This window comes from Rhinichthys klamathensis, unplaced genomic scaffold (genome assembly GCF_029890125.1).
Source record: "Rhinichthys klamathensis goyatoka isolate OS25496 unplaced genomic scaffold, OSU_Roscu_1.1 h1tg000174l_1, whole genome shotgun sequence".
Lineage (NCBI taxonomy): Eukaryota > Metazoa > Chordata > Actinopteri > Cypriniformes > Leuciscidae > Rhinichthys > Rhinichthys klamathensis.
Window position 1 is genome coordinate 456,132 of NW_026606704.1, and position 15,296 is coordinate 471,427.

Below are 15,296 nucleotides of genomic sequence, written 5' to 3' on the forward strand. Positions count from 1 at the left end.
TTATTTTTTTACAGACAATTTAGAAACCTTGGCATGAGGATTGATGAGGTTTCAGAAGGATGAAGACGAGCCCCAGAGCCACACACAAGCATCTGTCTCAAAGTCAGAGATTAATTAGTTTCTACAGCAGAAAACTATTATATATTGTTTGGTGTTTGTTTGTTAAAATCTGAATATGTAAAGTCTTCCATAATTCAATATTTATAAACATTTTATTTGATACTATTAAGTCTACAGTGACCTAATTTTTTTTAAAGTATTTGGATGCTTTTAATATTGGCCTATATATGTATGTATGTATGTATATATTTATATATTAATATATGCTGGTATAATATATACACTACCAGTCAAATGTTTGAAATAATTAAAATTTCAAACGTATAATTAAGTCTCTTCTGCTCACCAAGACTGCATTTATTTGATCAAAAATACAGTAAAAACAGTAATATTGTGAAATAACATAGAATTTTATATATAAATCTTTTGTCACATTATAAATGCCTTTATTGACACTTGTGATCAATTTAATGTGTCCTTGCTCAATAAAAGTACGGTAACACTTTAGTTAACATAATGAACAATACTTCTACAGCATTTATTAATCTTTCTTAATGTCAATTTCAACATTTACTAATACATTTATAAAATCAAAAGTTGTATTTGTTAACATTAGTGAATACACTGTGAACTAACATGAACAGATTTTCATTAACTAATGTTTACACAGATTAACAAACACAGTAATAAATGCATTGTTAGTTCATGTTAGTTAATACATTATGTTAACAAATTAACCTTATTGTAAAATGTTACCAGTAAAACAATGATAATAATGATAAATGTTTCTTGAGCATCAAATCATCATATTAGAGTGATTTCTGAAGGATCATGTGACACTGAAGACTGGAGTAATGATGCTGAAAATTCAGCTTTAATCACAGGAATAAATTACACTTTACTATATATTCACATTCTAAAAATGTGTCACTATTTTTACTGTATTTTTGATCAAATAAATACAGCCTTGGTGAGCAGAAGACACTTTCAAAAACATTTACAAATTTTATTATTCCAAACTTTTGACCAGAATTGTAAATGCTATTGAATTAAATAGAAAAATATCAGAAAAAAAACCCCATTATGACATTAGGACTGATTTCTTGCTAATAGGCAAATGTTGGGTAAATGTTTTAGACCGAATTTGAAGGAAGCAAAAAAAATACAACCCAATGCAGTAACTCCCAATTATTACAGCACTTTCACGTTTTATTTAAAGTTCACCCCAAAATGTAAACTCTGTCAGTAATGACTCTCCCTCATGTTGTTCCCCGTAAGACTTTCGTTCATCTTCGGAACACAAATTAAGATATTTTTGATGAAATCTGAGAGCTGTCTCACTCCTCCATAGGCTTCTAAGGGATTGAAACTGGCCGGCCCAGAAAAGTTATTAAAGACATCGTTAAAATAGTCCGAGTGACTACAGCGGCTCAATCTTAAGTTTATCAAGCGACGAGAATACTTTTTGTGCGCAAAGAAAACAAACAAAAATAACGACTTTATTCAACTCTTCATTTCCTTCTCTGTGGGCCTTGAGTGAGTTCACGTAGTGTAACAGCGCAGCGCTTCTGTGTTGAGCCACTGTAGTCACTCGGACTATTTTAACGATGTCTTTCATAACTTTTGGGCCGGTCAGTTTCAAACCCTTAAGAAGCCTACGGAGGAGTGATCCAGCTCTCAGATTTAATCAACAATATCTTAATTTGTGTCCTGAAGATGAACGAAAGTATTACGGGGAACAACATGAGGGAGAGTAATTACTGACAGAGTTTACATGTCTGGGTGAACTATCCCTTTAACAGCTCAAAAGTGAATGATCATCTGTGGTAGTCCCGGTGGGACGGTCCCGTCGTCACGGACGGGTGTGTGTGTTATTGTTGTCACGGGCTCCTGCTGTCTGTGGACTATTTGTGGCTTTCTAGGCTCTATAAATGGAAACCTCCTGCGCTCAAGAGTTATCGGGACACACTCTCACTCATGTCAAGCTGAACACGCAGGGCACGGGAATGCCAGTATAGCAGCGGACAAGCCTTTAGCACAACACACACACACACACACACAAACATGGCCCTGGAACAGCCACACCGGACCTGGGGAAAGGTAAGCCCAAACAAGGAAAAGCAGTCAGTTATTGTGTGGACTTCTTCCGTCCGTTAACCTAGACCGTGTTTCTTTGGGTGTGTGAAGTGCGCAGTTGAGTGGAATTAGTCTTTCAGTTTGAGCAAATGTTTAGGATGTGTGAGTGGAGCAGAGAGTCATTGTCAGCGAAGATGGAAAAAGCTGGAAAAGTGTTGCTGGAAAGTTCATGGTCAGAAAGGCAACAGGTGCAACTGTATTGCTTGAATTCTTCACAAAGCACTTGACTATAGTCATTCATAATTTCTCATTAACCCAATCATTCAGATGAGTTTTGGAGTCTTAAGATTATGCTTAATTTAATCTGATATATGACACACACATAGACACATATGGTAACACTTTAAGGTTTCATTTGTTAACATGAATTAATGAAAAATAATACATACAGCAGTTATTAATCTGAATTAATGTTAATTAAAATCCAAAGCATGTTGGTTAATGCATTAACTAATTAATTATAAAGTGTTTCCTTTCACCAATTAAAGTCCCCCTGTGGTGAAAATCTAGCTTTTAAATGTTGTTTATGTGTCTATGTGGTGTTTTTAATATGCTTTAAGACACACCATGTTTAAGTTCATAAGTCGACAGCATTGCTGAGTATTTTCTGCTTAAAACTGCAGTGAACCAAAGACAGTCTCAAAAACACGGTTTGAAATCGCTGGTGTTTCTGACGTCACAAACGACCTTGTAACCAATCAGATCAACGTGTGATCGTCAACCAGTGGATCTCTGAGTGAGTGAGTGAGTGGAGGCGGGGCTCATTTGCATATTCATAGAACCGCGCATACTAAATGAGGCAAGGGTGTCGAGTGTCTCAGCTAGTTTAACCCTTGTGTGCTGTTCGTTTGGGACTTGTGCTGTTAAGGGTCTTCAGAGACCCCAGGAAACAAAATGTAATTTTGTAACAATTTTTGATTTAGACAAATATAATTTTACTCAGTCCATTAATGTTTTTACTCCAGATTTGTCCAGTTTTTGAAAGGATTTTTAATATTTTTTAAATTTATATAAATAAATGAAAAATATTTAAAAAAAATAAGTTTTTATACAAAAACAGCTTTTTATTTAAAATTCACTTTATAAAAGACCCACATTTCTAACTTTCATTCATGAGGAACCACACAAGGTTTAAGGCATGAAGAAAATTATTTTTCAAGGAAAAAAACTTTAAATATGTAATTTTGATGATCAAATATGAGTTATATGGGATGAAATTATTGACTACAGGGGGACTTTATTTAGAAATGAATCAAAAGACATTCAATTTTAGTATGACTAGTGGAAAGTCTAGAGCAACAACATTTAACTGATGAATAATACTATATATTCACAAAATAATTTGACTGTTTAAATGCTTGACTGACTCTCATAGCATTACGGCAGTGTTGTGTGTGTGCATAACACCCAGTGTTGGCTCTGCCTCATGTTGCATAAGCTATATTTATCTATGAGGAATTATGCCAGACGCTTCACCTTTTACTCTTGGTTTAGCGCCAACTTTTGATTTGTGTCAAATAATCCAGGCAGGTTACCATGAAATAAGTTTACAACCATACACAGTCAATGATATGTTTGACAGATGAGTTTTCAGGCAGCTTCTCATTGCAAAGCGATGCATAATGAAAGGGTTAAAGGGTTAGTTCACCCAAACATGTAAACTCTGTCAGTAATTACTCTCCCTCATGTTGTTCAACCCCGTAAGACTTTCGTTCATCTTCAGAACACAAATTAAGATATTTTTGATTAAATCTGAGAGCTGTCTCACTCCTCCATTGGCTTCTAAGGGATCGAAACTTGCCGGCCCAGAAAAGTTAAAGCAGCACTAAGTAGGAATTCAGTTTTTGTCAAACAGCGACCCCTAGAGTCGCTGTGGAGTACTTGTACTGTCGTGAATAGCACTCACGCAGAGATGGCTCGCACTCACGGCCGGATCCCCTCCCCCTGTTCACCGGTACCTGTTCAGTAGGATGGACACTGTAACGAGTGGAAATAAGGTATGGCCCCTTTAAGAGCTGCGCGCGCCCTGTTTAACTGTCGGCAGTCTGTATTGTATGTGCGCCTTGAACACCACATGTATACGGCGCCGGGTTATTTCTGTTTGATGCTCATTTTATCAGAATTTTATCAGATCTGTTTTTTCCCGTAAAGCAATTCGTTACCTCTCGAGACCTGATATCACATGATACTTCCTAACACTGAGGCCGGCGACCCAAAGTTGCAAGGGTGGTTTTGCGGCTCACAGGCACCCGGGGGGTGCGGGACGACCACCATTCAACACGAAATCAGTAATATAAACATTACAATGACTCCAAAGCTGTTCGGTTAAGGTAAAAAAAAATGACTTAGTTCACCTTTAAAGACATTGTTAAAATAGTCCAAGCACTTCTGTGTTGTCCGTCACACGCATCACACATGACTAGCGTCGGCCAATAGTGAGCCTACGTGTGACGTACAACACAGAAGCGCTGCGCTGTTACACTACGTGAACTCACTCGAGGCCAACAGAGAAGGAAATGAAGAGTTGAATAAAGTCGTTATTTTTGTTTGTTTTTTGCGCACAAAAAGTATTCTCGTCGCTTGATAAACTTAAGGTTGAGCCACTGTAGTCACTCGGACTATTTTAACGATGTCTTTAAGAACTTTTCTGGACCGGCAAGTTTCGATCCCTTAGAAGCCTATGGAGGAGTGAGACAGCTCTTGGATTTAATCAAAAATATCTTAATTTGTGTTCCGAAGATGAACGAAAGTCTTACGGGGTTGAACAACATGAGGGAGAGTAATTACTGATAGAGTTTACAGTTTGGGTGAACGAACCCTTTAAGGCAGCAGAATGGTTGGGGAGGTACAGAACTGCCTTTCGGAAGATAAAGCTCTGCTAGTGTTTCCCAGCTTTGATGCAGTCTCTCATCATATGGCAAAACCCAAAAGCCCTTGACAGCCTTTGGACTCTTTGAGGCGAGCTGGAAGTAGGTATAAATTCTCCTAAAACCCAACAACACACCCACATGTGGGTTTTCAAATTCCCGTTGACATGCAAGCATTTATGCAAACTTAACTCTCTGGCATTCAAAACATGACTTGAGTCTGCCAGAGGCATTCGGTTTTTGCTTATCCTGCCACTGACTGCAAAGTTCCTCTCAAGAAAGCAACATTACAAGACTTACTGCTTAGGGTAATATTTTCAAAGATGATTTCAGGCAGGATAGAATGAAAATAGATGGTTATTTACAGTGCAGATGCCAACAAGGCCAGCTGCAAAAGGTCAGAGTAAACACAATGAAAAGTTAAGACAGCATGAGCTTAACCCTCTACTGCATCTACTTCATGAAAAACAAATACATTTAAAGGTCTTGTTAATATGGATGCACGATATATCGGCCACCGTATTGGTATCTGTAATGTAACTGGTCCTAAATGCACCACTCCAAGTGGGATTTGAACCTTGTCGACAGGCACTGCAGGCATAAGAAAGAAGTATTAAATGCGGTGAGTCTATCGGCAAGTACAAACACCAGGCCAATTGAAGAAATGGGGTATAATGTATATGCCCAGCTGCAGGACAAAGTGAAAGACTTTGAATTTTTCGCATTGGCACTGGATGAGAACAATGACGTACAGGACACAGAACAGCTGCTAATTTTTCTTCGCGGAGTTAGCTCAAACTTTGAAGTGTCCGAGGAGGAGATGGCAGCCCTACAAAGTCTCAGAGGTACTAAGACAGGGGAGGATATGTTTGGTAAAGTGTGCCAAAAGATGGGAGAGTTGGATCTAGACCGGTCTAAACAGCATCACGACTAATGGACTCCTAGTGTGGTTGGCGCGTCAATGGGACTAATAGGATAGAGAAAAGGAGGAAAGAGGTCTCACTGCTGCAATGTTCTGAAGTGGGAATCGATCATGAAGGTGGTGGTCTCATGTATAAGCTTCATCAGTGCAAACGGACTTAAACACAGGCAGTTCCAAGCCTTTCTCTCCGAGTCTGCTCACCGAGATGTGCTTTACCACACAACAGTCCGATGGTTAAGCCGGGGAAGAGTTGAGAGGCGTTTTTACGAGCTGCTACCCAAAATCAAGCCTTTCTTCTGACAAGGGGCAAAACGGTCCCAGAACTGATTGAAAGAGAATGTAAATGGGACCTTGCCTTTTTAACAGATGTGACCAATGTTGAACGGCCTCAACTTGCAGCTCCAAGGGAAGGGGAAACTAATATGTGACATGTATTCCCACATAAAAGCATTTGAGTTAAAACTAGCACTGCTTGTGGGTCAAGTGTAAAAGCAAGACTTCACCCATCTCCGTTACCCAAAGCCTCTCAGCTGAGAAACCAGCGCAGGGACGGATTATGGCGATGATGTGTCCTGGGCACGGATGTCTCAAAGGCCCTCTTCGCCACATTTTTTTCTTTTTCTTTTAACGTTTTACTAAATCGTACATATTTTACGAGTTAAACAACTCGTATGAATTCATTCAGTATGCAATACCTGCTCTTCCTCTCTCATCTCCATCTCGTTCTCTCTTTCTTCTCTCAGTCTCTTTATCTTGACCATGATCTTGACCTGTATATCTTCCCTTCCCAAAGCTGAGCTTTGATTGATACAATCTTTGCAAACTGATTATTTTTGTCGGTCGCTTAAAACTTCAATCTTAAAACAGCCATTTTGCCTCTTATCTCGCACAGTATGACCGTTAACTGAGGCGTGAAGTGCGTCGTGCTGGAATTCGCGCTCGGCTCGCACTTCTGTGAGCATAAAGCCCGCCTACTGCGATTTGATTGGTCATCTGGTCACTCGGTCAGGTGTTTTGAGTGCTGAAGCAGCTCAGATGAGAAGGTCGGTTATCGTCGCGACTCGCGACTTTTAAAACAGCTGGAGATTGTTGGTAGCTTTTGTAGCAATTGACCTTCTCTTGCTTCTTTTTCCTTTTTTTTCCTTTTTTTTTCACTGATCCACTTGGTTGTGGTTTTAAAATAAATTTTTGTTTTGTTTTTCGAGTAACCGTCTTCTACGCGTGACTTTATATTACGCAATGATTTTCCCTCGCCTCTAGATGTCCCTCTCAACAGCGCAGCAATACATTAAAATGATTCATTTGATTTATTTACCAGTTCATATTTTGCAACTGCAAAAAATAATCACATATATTACACAATATTCAACACAATTTATCTGAAAAAATAAATAAATAATAATAATTATTTGAAAAGAATATCAATTTGACAGGGCCCCCTGCTGGCCCAGTGCCCTGGCCCGTGTGTTAATCCGTGCCTGAACCAGCGGCCCCATTCCCAGCTGAAAACTCAGTGGAAGCGCTGGAAATGCTGAAGGGGGAGTTTGATGTGCGATTTCCACGCTAAAGAAATCCACCTTTTCCAGAACCCCTTTGCTGCCGACATTGACGAAGCCCTGCCTTCTTTTTAGTTTGAGTCGGGTGAGTTACAGAACTGTGATGTTCTGAAAGACACATTTAAGCCCAACAGTCTCATTGAATTCTACGCTGCCCTCAATAACGAGACATACCCAAACATCAAAAGCCATGCAATGAAGATGTCCACACTTTCTGGCAGCGCGTATATCTGTGAGCAAACCTTTTCACGCATGAAACTGATGAAAACTCAGATGAGATCAAGACTCACTGATGAACATTTGCATCAGTCTTTGAGGCTTTGTGACAGGAATGGAACCTGACATTTAATAGGCTATATCTCTTCAAAAGTAATGCTCAGTTGTCTGTACGGTGCATAACAAACAAAATGATAAACTAATATGAGGCATAATACATTTAAAATCATAAAATCTCCACTAGTGTTGTCAAAAGTACAGACTTTGGTACTGAAATGTAAAAAATGTGACTCTTTGAGCGCTGTTGAGCAGAATCGTAAACACCTCTGATTAGCCATTGTGTAACGCGCTCATTGGATATGTCTGATGTGTGCGTGAACACAATGGTCAATCAGAGGTGTTTACGATTCTGCTCAACAGCGCTCAAAGAGTCACATTTTTTACATTTCAGTGCCGACTTGAACTGAAGTTGGTACTTTTGACAACACTAATCCAAGCAATAATATTAGTAATTCCGGCCCATGTAATTTTCTACAGACTGACCCGGCCCCCCATTAAAGGGGTGGTATATAATGCCCATTTTTACAATATGTAAAATAAGTCTCTGTTGTCCCCAGAGTCTGTATGTGAAGTTTTAGCTAAAAATACCCCACAGATAATTTTGTACAGCATGTTAAAGTTGTCCCTTTTTGAGGGTCAGTAAAAATGTGTCGTTTTGTGTTTGTCCCTTTAAATGCAAATGAGCTGCTGCTCCCGGCGCAGGGGGCGGAGCTACAAGAGCTAGTGTGTGTTAGCAGCTCCGATTACCTCACGCACACATGTCAGAAACTGTTCTGCCTTTCATGTTTAAACTGGAGTCGGAAAAAGATGGAGAGACTCAAGAAGTGACAACATGAGAAGCAACAGGACATTTCTGAATGGTTAGTTGATGAATTTATGTATCTGATGTGGAGTTAACTATCTTCTACTCATTGATTAGCATATTCTGTCATGATAATCTATAAATCGCTCATGTGGGAACTGTTGTAAGATGCTTACAGAGTGACATGCTATTGCATTTGTGTTACGTACTGTATTGCATGTGAAAAGACAATACAATATATATTACAATATCCTCATAAGGATTACATGGTAGACTTATAATCAATGCCTAGGCAGTTCAAAGGAATTTTCCACAACTTCTGAAATCATTTAGATTTACCTTTTAACATACATCCAATCTTTTCCACAAGTACAGTTTCTTTAATCAGAATTATCCAGTTCTTAATAAGGGGTGGGTCAGTGCCAACCCATTTATTCATAATTGATTTCTGCCCCAACATCAGTAAAGTTCTAAAGACATAATAAGTAATACACCAAGCAAGCACATGAGTGGGGAGGCTGTAACCTTCTGTTTACATATTATAGATAGTTTAGTTTATCACAAATACCATTCCAAAAATTAACAGCCAATGAACATTCCCAGAGACAATGAAAGAATGTTCCAATATTGTTGTTGCGTTTAGGACATTGGGGAGATACAGTTTTATTTATTTTGCTATATTTATTTGAAGATATATAAGCTCTATGTACTATATTAAATTGCATCTCTTTAAATCTGTTGCAGACAGAGACATTTAATGGTAGTTTGACAATATCTTCCCAGGCATTTTCGTCAATGTCATATTTTAAGTTCTTACTCCATGCCCTCTGCAACAAAATCAGGTTGAGAATGCAATCTTTGAAATAGGTCCCAAGGTGCAAACTTCAAGGACACTATAGACTACAGCCTCTAGCATGAGTCACTTGTGTGCGTCTTGAGGCCAGGAGTGTGAGGTGTAGTTGGAGTTAAGGCTGAAGTGCATTATTAGGCACAATGGATATTGAATTGAGTGCCTAATCCATTGCCATTGCCATGATCGGCTATGGGTCCTGTACTCAAGGCCGCCCATAAGGGGGGATAAAGGGGAACGTTTTCTGGGGCCCAGCCGCTAGGGGTCCATTCAGTCCAGCGATAATTATGTTCATCCAAATATAAGCAAAGGTTACCATATTTTATTTTGAACCAAAATAGCACCATTAATTGTGAAAGTGAGAAAAAAATGCTTTTTATTTAATGTTGCTTGAGTAAAATGTATCCTGTGTCATAATGAAACACCCCTCTCCTGAAAATGGTCTGAGTAGGCTATTTTTTGTTGTACGTAACGCAACGTCAAAACGCCAGTGCTTCGCGTCAGTTCGCGGTCAGCTGCGCATGTGACCTGAAAAAGATACTAGCTAATGTTGGAGTAAATTTCCTTGCTATGCCGGGGCCTGCACATAAACCAGAAAAGAAAGAAGAAGAAAAAGAGGGAGCTGGCAAGGGCTTTAGACCCAAATAATAATGTATTGACCAACTTTTTTCAGTCAGCTCAGAAAGCTGCTCCCAGTCAGGCTAACGATAGCCAGGAGGCTAATGTAACAGCTAATGACTTTAAATACATTATAAAGGACTTTGCATCCAGAAATTCAAGGAAGGAAGATGGCTGTATTAGAGGCAAAGATGATACCATAAGGTAAGAAACTGCATTTCCTTCTGAGAAATGTGTAAGTGTAGCAGATCGTTTGTTAACCTTGGTGTGTGTGTGTACCAATGTAGCCCATCACTGAGTAAGTCTCTCTCAGTTAAATGTATGTGTTAATGTAGGGGAGAGAGAGAGAGAGAGAGAGAGAGAGAGAGAGAGAGAGAGAGAGAGAGAGAGAGAGAGAGAGAGAGAGCAGATTCGGGGTTGGGGAGGGCCCAGTCATTTCTGTGGGCGGGCCTGCCTGTACTGTCATATGGTGAACATGTTTCATAGCTCAAACCTATGCTTTAGAATAAAATTAAAGGGATAGTTCACCCAAAAATGAAAATTCTGTCAGTAATTACTCTCCCTCATGTTGTTCCAACCCCGTAAGACCTTCGTTCATCTTCGGAACACGAATTAAGATATTTTTGATGAAATCTGAGAGCTGGATCACTCCTCCATACTAGTCCATAGGCTTCTTCAGGGATTGAACTTGCCGGCCTCGATAAGTTATTAAAGACATCGTTAAAATAGTCCGAGTGACTACAGCGGCTCAATCTTAAGTTTATCAAGCGACGAGAATACTTTTTGTGCGCAAAAACAAACAAAAATAACGAGTTTATTTCAACTATTCATTTCCTTCTCTGTGGGCCTCTAGTCAGTTAACGTAGTGTGATTCCGTAGAGCTACGTCACACGTAGGCTCACTATTGGCCGACGCTGGTCATGTGTGTGATGCGTGTGATGTACAACAACAGAAGCTTACGCTATTACACTAGTGAACTCACTCGAGGCCAACAGAGAAGGAAATGAATAGTTGAAATAAAGTCGTTATTTTTGTTTGTTTTTGCGCACAAAAAGTATTCTCGTCGCTTGATAAACTTAAGATTTAGCCACTGTAGTCACTCGGACTATTTTAACGATGTCTTTAATAACTTTTCAAGGCCGGCAAGTTCAATCCCTGAAGAAGCCTATGGAGGAGTGATCCAGCTCTCAGATTTAATCAAAAATATCTTAATTCGTGTTCCAAAGATGAACGAAGGTTTACGGGGTTGGAACAAGATGAGGGTGAGTAATTACTGACATCATTTTCATTTTTGGGTGAACTAACCCTTTAAACAATTCAACAAATCAAGTCAAGTTCACAACAGCTATATCTGATACCAGGCTTCATGCCTGAATTGCTCATGTAAACACCAAAAGATATTGCAGGTCGACTGTAAAAGACTGATCAGACAGTCCAAGACAACCTCCATTTGTTTGTTGTAAAGTTGAAGTGTTTTGTTTTTTGTTGTTGAAGGAATCAGTATTTTTGAACGAGACGTAGCATTGTTCACTTTTAATATACTGACTTATGTTTCTTGTTCACGTAAGTCTTGTTCTCTGTTCTGCTGTAAACAACTCTGAAATGAGGCGTCAGCTGCGTTTTAAACTCGGATGCCAAATGCTTTATTGGCCAAGAGCGAAAATACAACCAAAGGTCAACTCAGCATTATTGTTGTGTGCGACCAAATCTTTACTTGAACTACATCTGGGCTGTAAACAGTTTCTTCCAGAGCCTCTGCGTCTGTAGAGCCACAGCGAGAACAACCTGTGAAAGACTAACCGCTGGAAACCACACAGTTTTCAGTGCATCGGTTCCTCAAAGTTTTTGAATTACTAATCAAAGAGATGCTGGATCTGAGTCCTGTGTTCTGGATAAAACACTATGCAGGGAACAGCTTGGGACAAACACACCCTTTGCTTGGGTATGGCATGGAAATGTGAGCCTTAAGGAACGGTATGATCCACATAACACTGTGGGCTACAGAGAGAGAGAGAGAGAGAGAGAGAGAGAGAGAGAGAGAGAGAGAGAGAGAGAGAGGAGAGAGAGAGAGAGAGAGAGAGAGAGAGAGAGAGAGAGAGAGAGAGAGAGAGAGAGAGAGAGAGAGAGAGAGAGAGAGAGAGAGAGAGAGAGAGAGAAATGCCTGCTGAGGCCTTTGACTGCTTCTGTTTGTTTGTGGCTTCTGCTGTCACTGTGGGATACACTACAGGGGTGTTGCAAGCCCCTTTTGCTGATAGGGAAAAGTTTCTATGTTGTAAATATAATGTGAAGACTATAATCTTTATTTGCAGACCCCTCTGGAACTGCATGATATTGTTGTTGACTGGCTGATGAAACAGGAACACACAGTCCCAAATCCTGCATTAGTGACTGGCTTGGACAGTCAATCGCTCGTATCCCTGGTATCTTTAAAGGGATAGTTCGGGCCAAAAAATGATATTTAAACCCATGCATTACTCACTCTCAAGCCGTTCGAGATGCATATGTCAATCTTGTTTCAGACGAAAACATTTTCAGTTATTTTAGAAAATGTCTTAGACCCTTCAGTGGATATAATGTGAAGCAATGGGGTCCACCTCCTTCAAGTCCCAAAATGTGCATACATCCTTCACAGAAGTAATCCATCCGCTCCAGGGGGATAAACGAAGGCCTTCTGAGGGTAATCCGTGCGGTTTTGTCGTAAAAATGTACATATTTAAAACTTTATAAATGAAAATATCTGACTTCCGGCAACGATCGGCGCGCGTTCACGGGTGATTTGTTTTGCTCTGCTCTCTGGCTGCGCTGGCGCGTTCGTTCTACGTCACGCCGGTTCCTACGCTACGTCATACCTCGTACGCCGACTTCCATCACCCGTGAACACGCGCCGATCTTTGCCGGAAGTCAGATATTTTAATTTATAAAGTTTTAAATATGTATATTTTTTACGACAAAACCACACGGATTATCCTCAGAAGGCCTTCGTTTATCCCCCTGGAGCCGGATGGATTACTTTTGTGAAGGATGTTGCACATTTTGGACTTGAAGGAGGTGGACCCCATTGCTTCACATTATATCCACTGAAGGGTCTAGGACATTTTCTAAAATAACTGAAAATGTTTTCGTCTGAAACAAGATTGACATATGCATCTCGAACGGCTTGAGGGTGAGTAATGCATGGGTTAAATATCATTTTTGGCCGAACTATCTCTTTAAAGCCAGTTTACACGAAGGGAAGACGCAGATATTTCCCTGCGGTTTGGCCTCTCATTTACACGAAAACCCCGTTTTTATCACAGAAAACAATCTTTTCTAAAAACTCCGGACAAAGTGGAGATTCTGATAACGCCGGTTATGTGTTGGCGTGTCGACTGGGAGAAACAGGGTTTTAGGTTCTCAACGTCACATTATGCGCCAGAAAATGCTTAACGTCATGTGAGCGCCCTGTGTTTACAGTTTGTTTGGCTACTGATCATGGATGCTGTGAAGGTGGTACTCATTTTTACTTTTGTGCAAACGCGTTTGGCCTGTTTGCATTTGCACATACAACTGCTCTACTCCAGTATATCCAACGCATTCTCATCCTTTGGTGTCATATAGGTGACGCCATATGACATTTCGTCGAAATCTTACGCACATGGCATCCTTTAGCGTCATATAACACGCACTGTTATGGGCAGGTTTAGGTCTGGGGTAGGGGTACGGTTATGACGCCTTGGGATCTGCGTCTCATATTGAGGCTAAAGGATGCCATGTGCGTAAGATTTCAACGAAATGTCCAAAGCGTCACATGTATGACGCCAAAGGATGAGAACGGGCTGGTATATCGAGGAGCAGAGGCGAAGGAGTGCACGGATTCTGATTGGGCTCGCATGGGCTTTATCCTTCTACACGGCCGCCCACAGGTTTGGCAGAGTTATGATGCCGCTCGACGGCGTATTTATGCGGGTTGATGTAAATGACAACTTTTTTGAAAACGATGTTGTGTGAATGATGTTATTATTAAAAAACTGAGGGGGGGGGGGGGGGGGGGGGGATATTCGTTTCTCTAAATACCCGGCTATGTGTTAATGTGGCCTAAAAGTATAATAATGTAAGTATGTTGCTCGCAATGGAAAAAAAATCAAAGCTACTTTTGACTGGCCATCAGTAGAGAAGATTTTTGCTTGGGGCAAAAATGCCACTAAAATGAATAAAAATGCCTCCAAAATGTGGTGAAAAAATCTTGCTAGATAAGTTCTAGTTTTCAATATTTGTAAGTAATACCACACAAGGAAGAGTGCTGTTTTCACGAATTCAGCATGATTACAAATACCGGTCAAGTCAAGTCATCTTTTTACAATACAGGAGTGTATCAAAGCAGCTTCACAGTGATAACATGAAAATAATGCACCAAAGTTTGTTTCTAGAAGAAAATTGCGTCATCGTCCACCTGAAGTAAGGCAGGTCAATAATATAGTTGAATATTAAATGTCCCCAACTAAGCAAGCCAAAAGCCAAGGCGACAGTGGAGAGGAACCCAAACTCCATCAGGGACAGAATGGAGAAAGAAACCTTGTGAGAAACCAGACTCAGTCGCTCAGTTCTCCTCTGGCCAACGAGCGAACAGTGTGTGATTATGATCAGGCAACATTACAGGTCAGAGGTCAGATTGGATCAGATATTTATCCAGCTCCATCTGGTTGGACGTCGCAGTCACGCCGTTATGGAGACCAGTGATGTTGATAATGTGATATTGTTTTTTATACCACAGCTCAATAAACAAGAAGTTAATATTAGGTGAGTTACATATTAGACTCACAATATTGCTTTTGGGTCTATTTTGCCAACAAAAATATCTCTAAACAAATCCACAGTTGAGCAATTCTGCGTCTCGGAGCAACACAGTGATGTTTCGTTACTGAGCGAATCGGTCTGATTAAAACTCACTCACTCACACTGGCTTTATCCCTAAACGAATCAGCCGTTTTGAACGAATTGTTTGACTGGATGATTCAATGACTCATTTACTAAGACACTGATTAGCTGCCACCTACTGGCTGTTTTACTTTCACGATTAAAAGTATATTTTCATATTAGCTGAGAGAACGACTGAGATTGAAAGCTGTTTTGTTCGCGAATGGTTGAAGAAATAGAATGAGTTTATAGATAAACTATGAAGAGTGAAATATGAGATAACATTGTTAAATATAAGAGAGATAATAAAGTAATT

The 15,296-nt window shown here is 40.0% G+C and overlaps 1 protein-coding gene across 2 annotated transcripts in view; it reads left to right on the plus strand.

Annotated features, from left to right (window-relative positions):
- The first annotated feature begins 1,980 nt into the window (after positions 1-1,980).
- Positions 1,981-15,296, plus strand: part of mlip (muscular LMNA-interacting protein) — a 58,417-nt gene continuing 45,101 nt past the window's right edge. The window contains exon 1 of one of the 2 annotated variants that reach the window (XM_056260159.1): positions 1,981-2,160. In XM_056260159.1, the coding sequence (XP_056116134.1) occupies positions 2,125-2,160 (36 nt within the window). In that variant the 5' untranslated portion in view covers positions 1,981-2,124. The remainder of the gene's footprint in view (positions 2,161-15,296) is intronic. The other variant, XM_056260160.1, reaches the window with a different exon arrangement.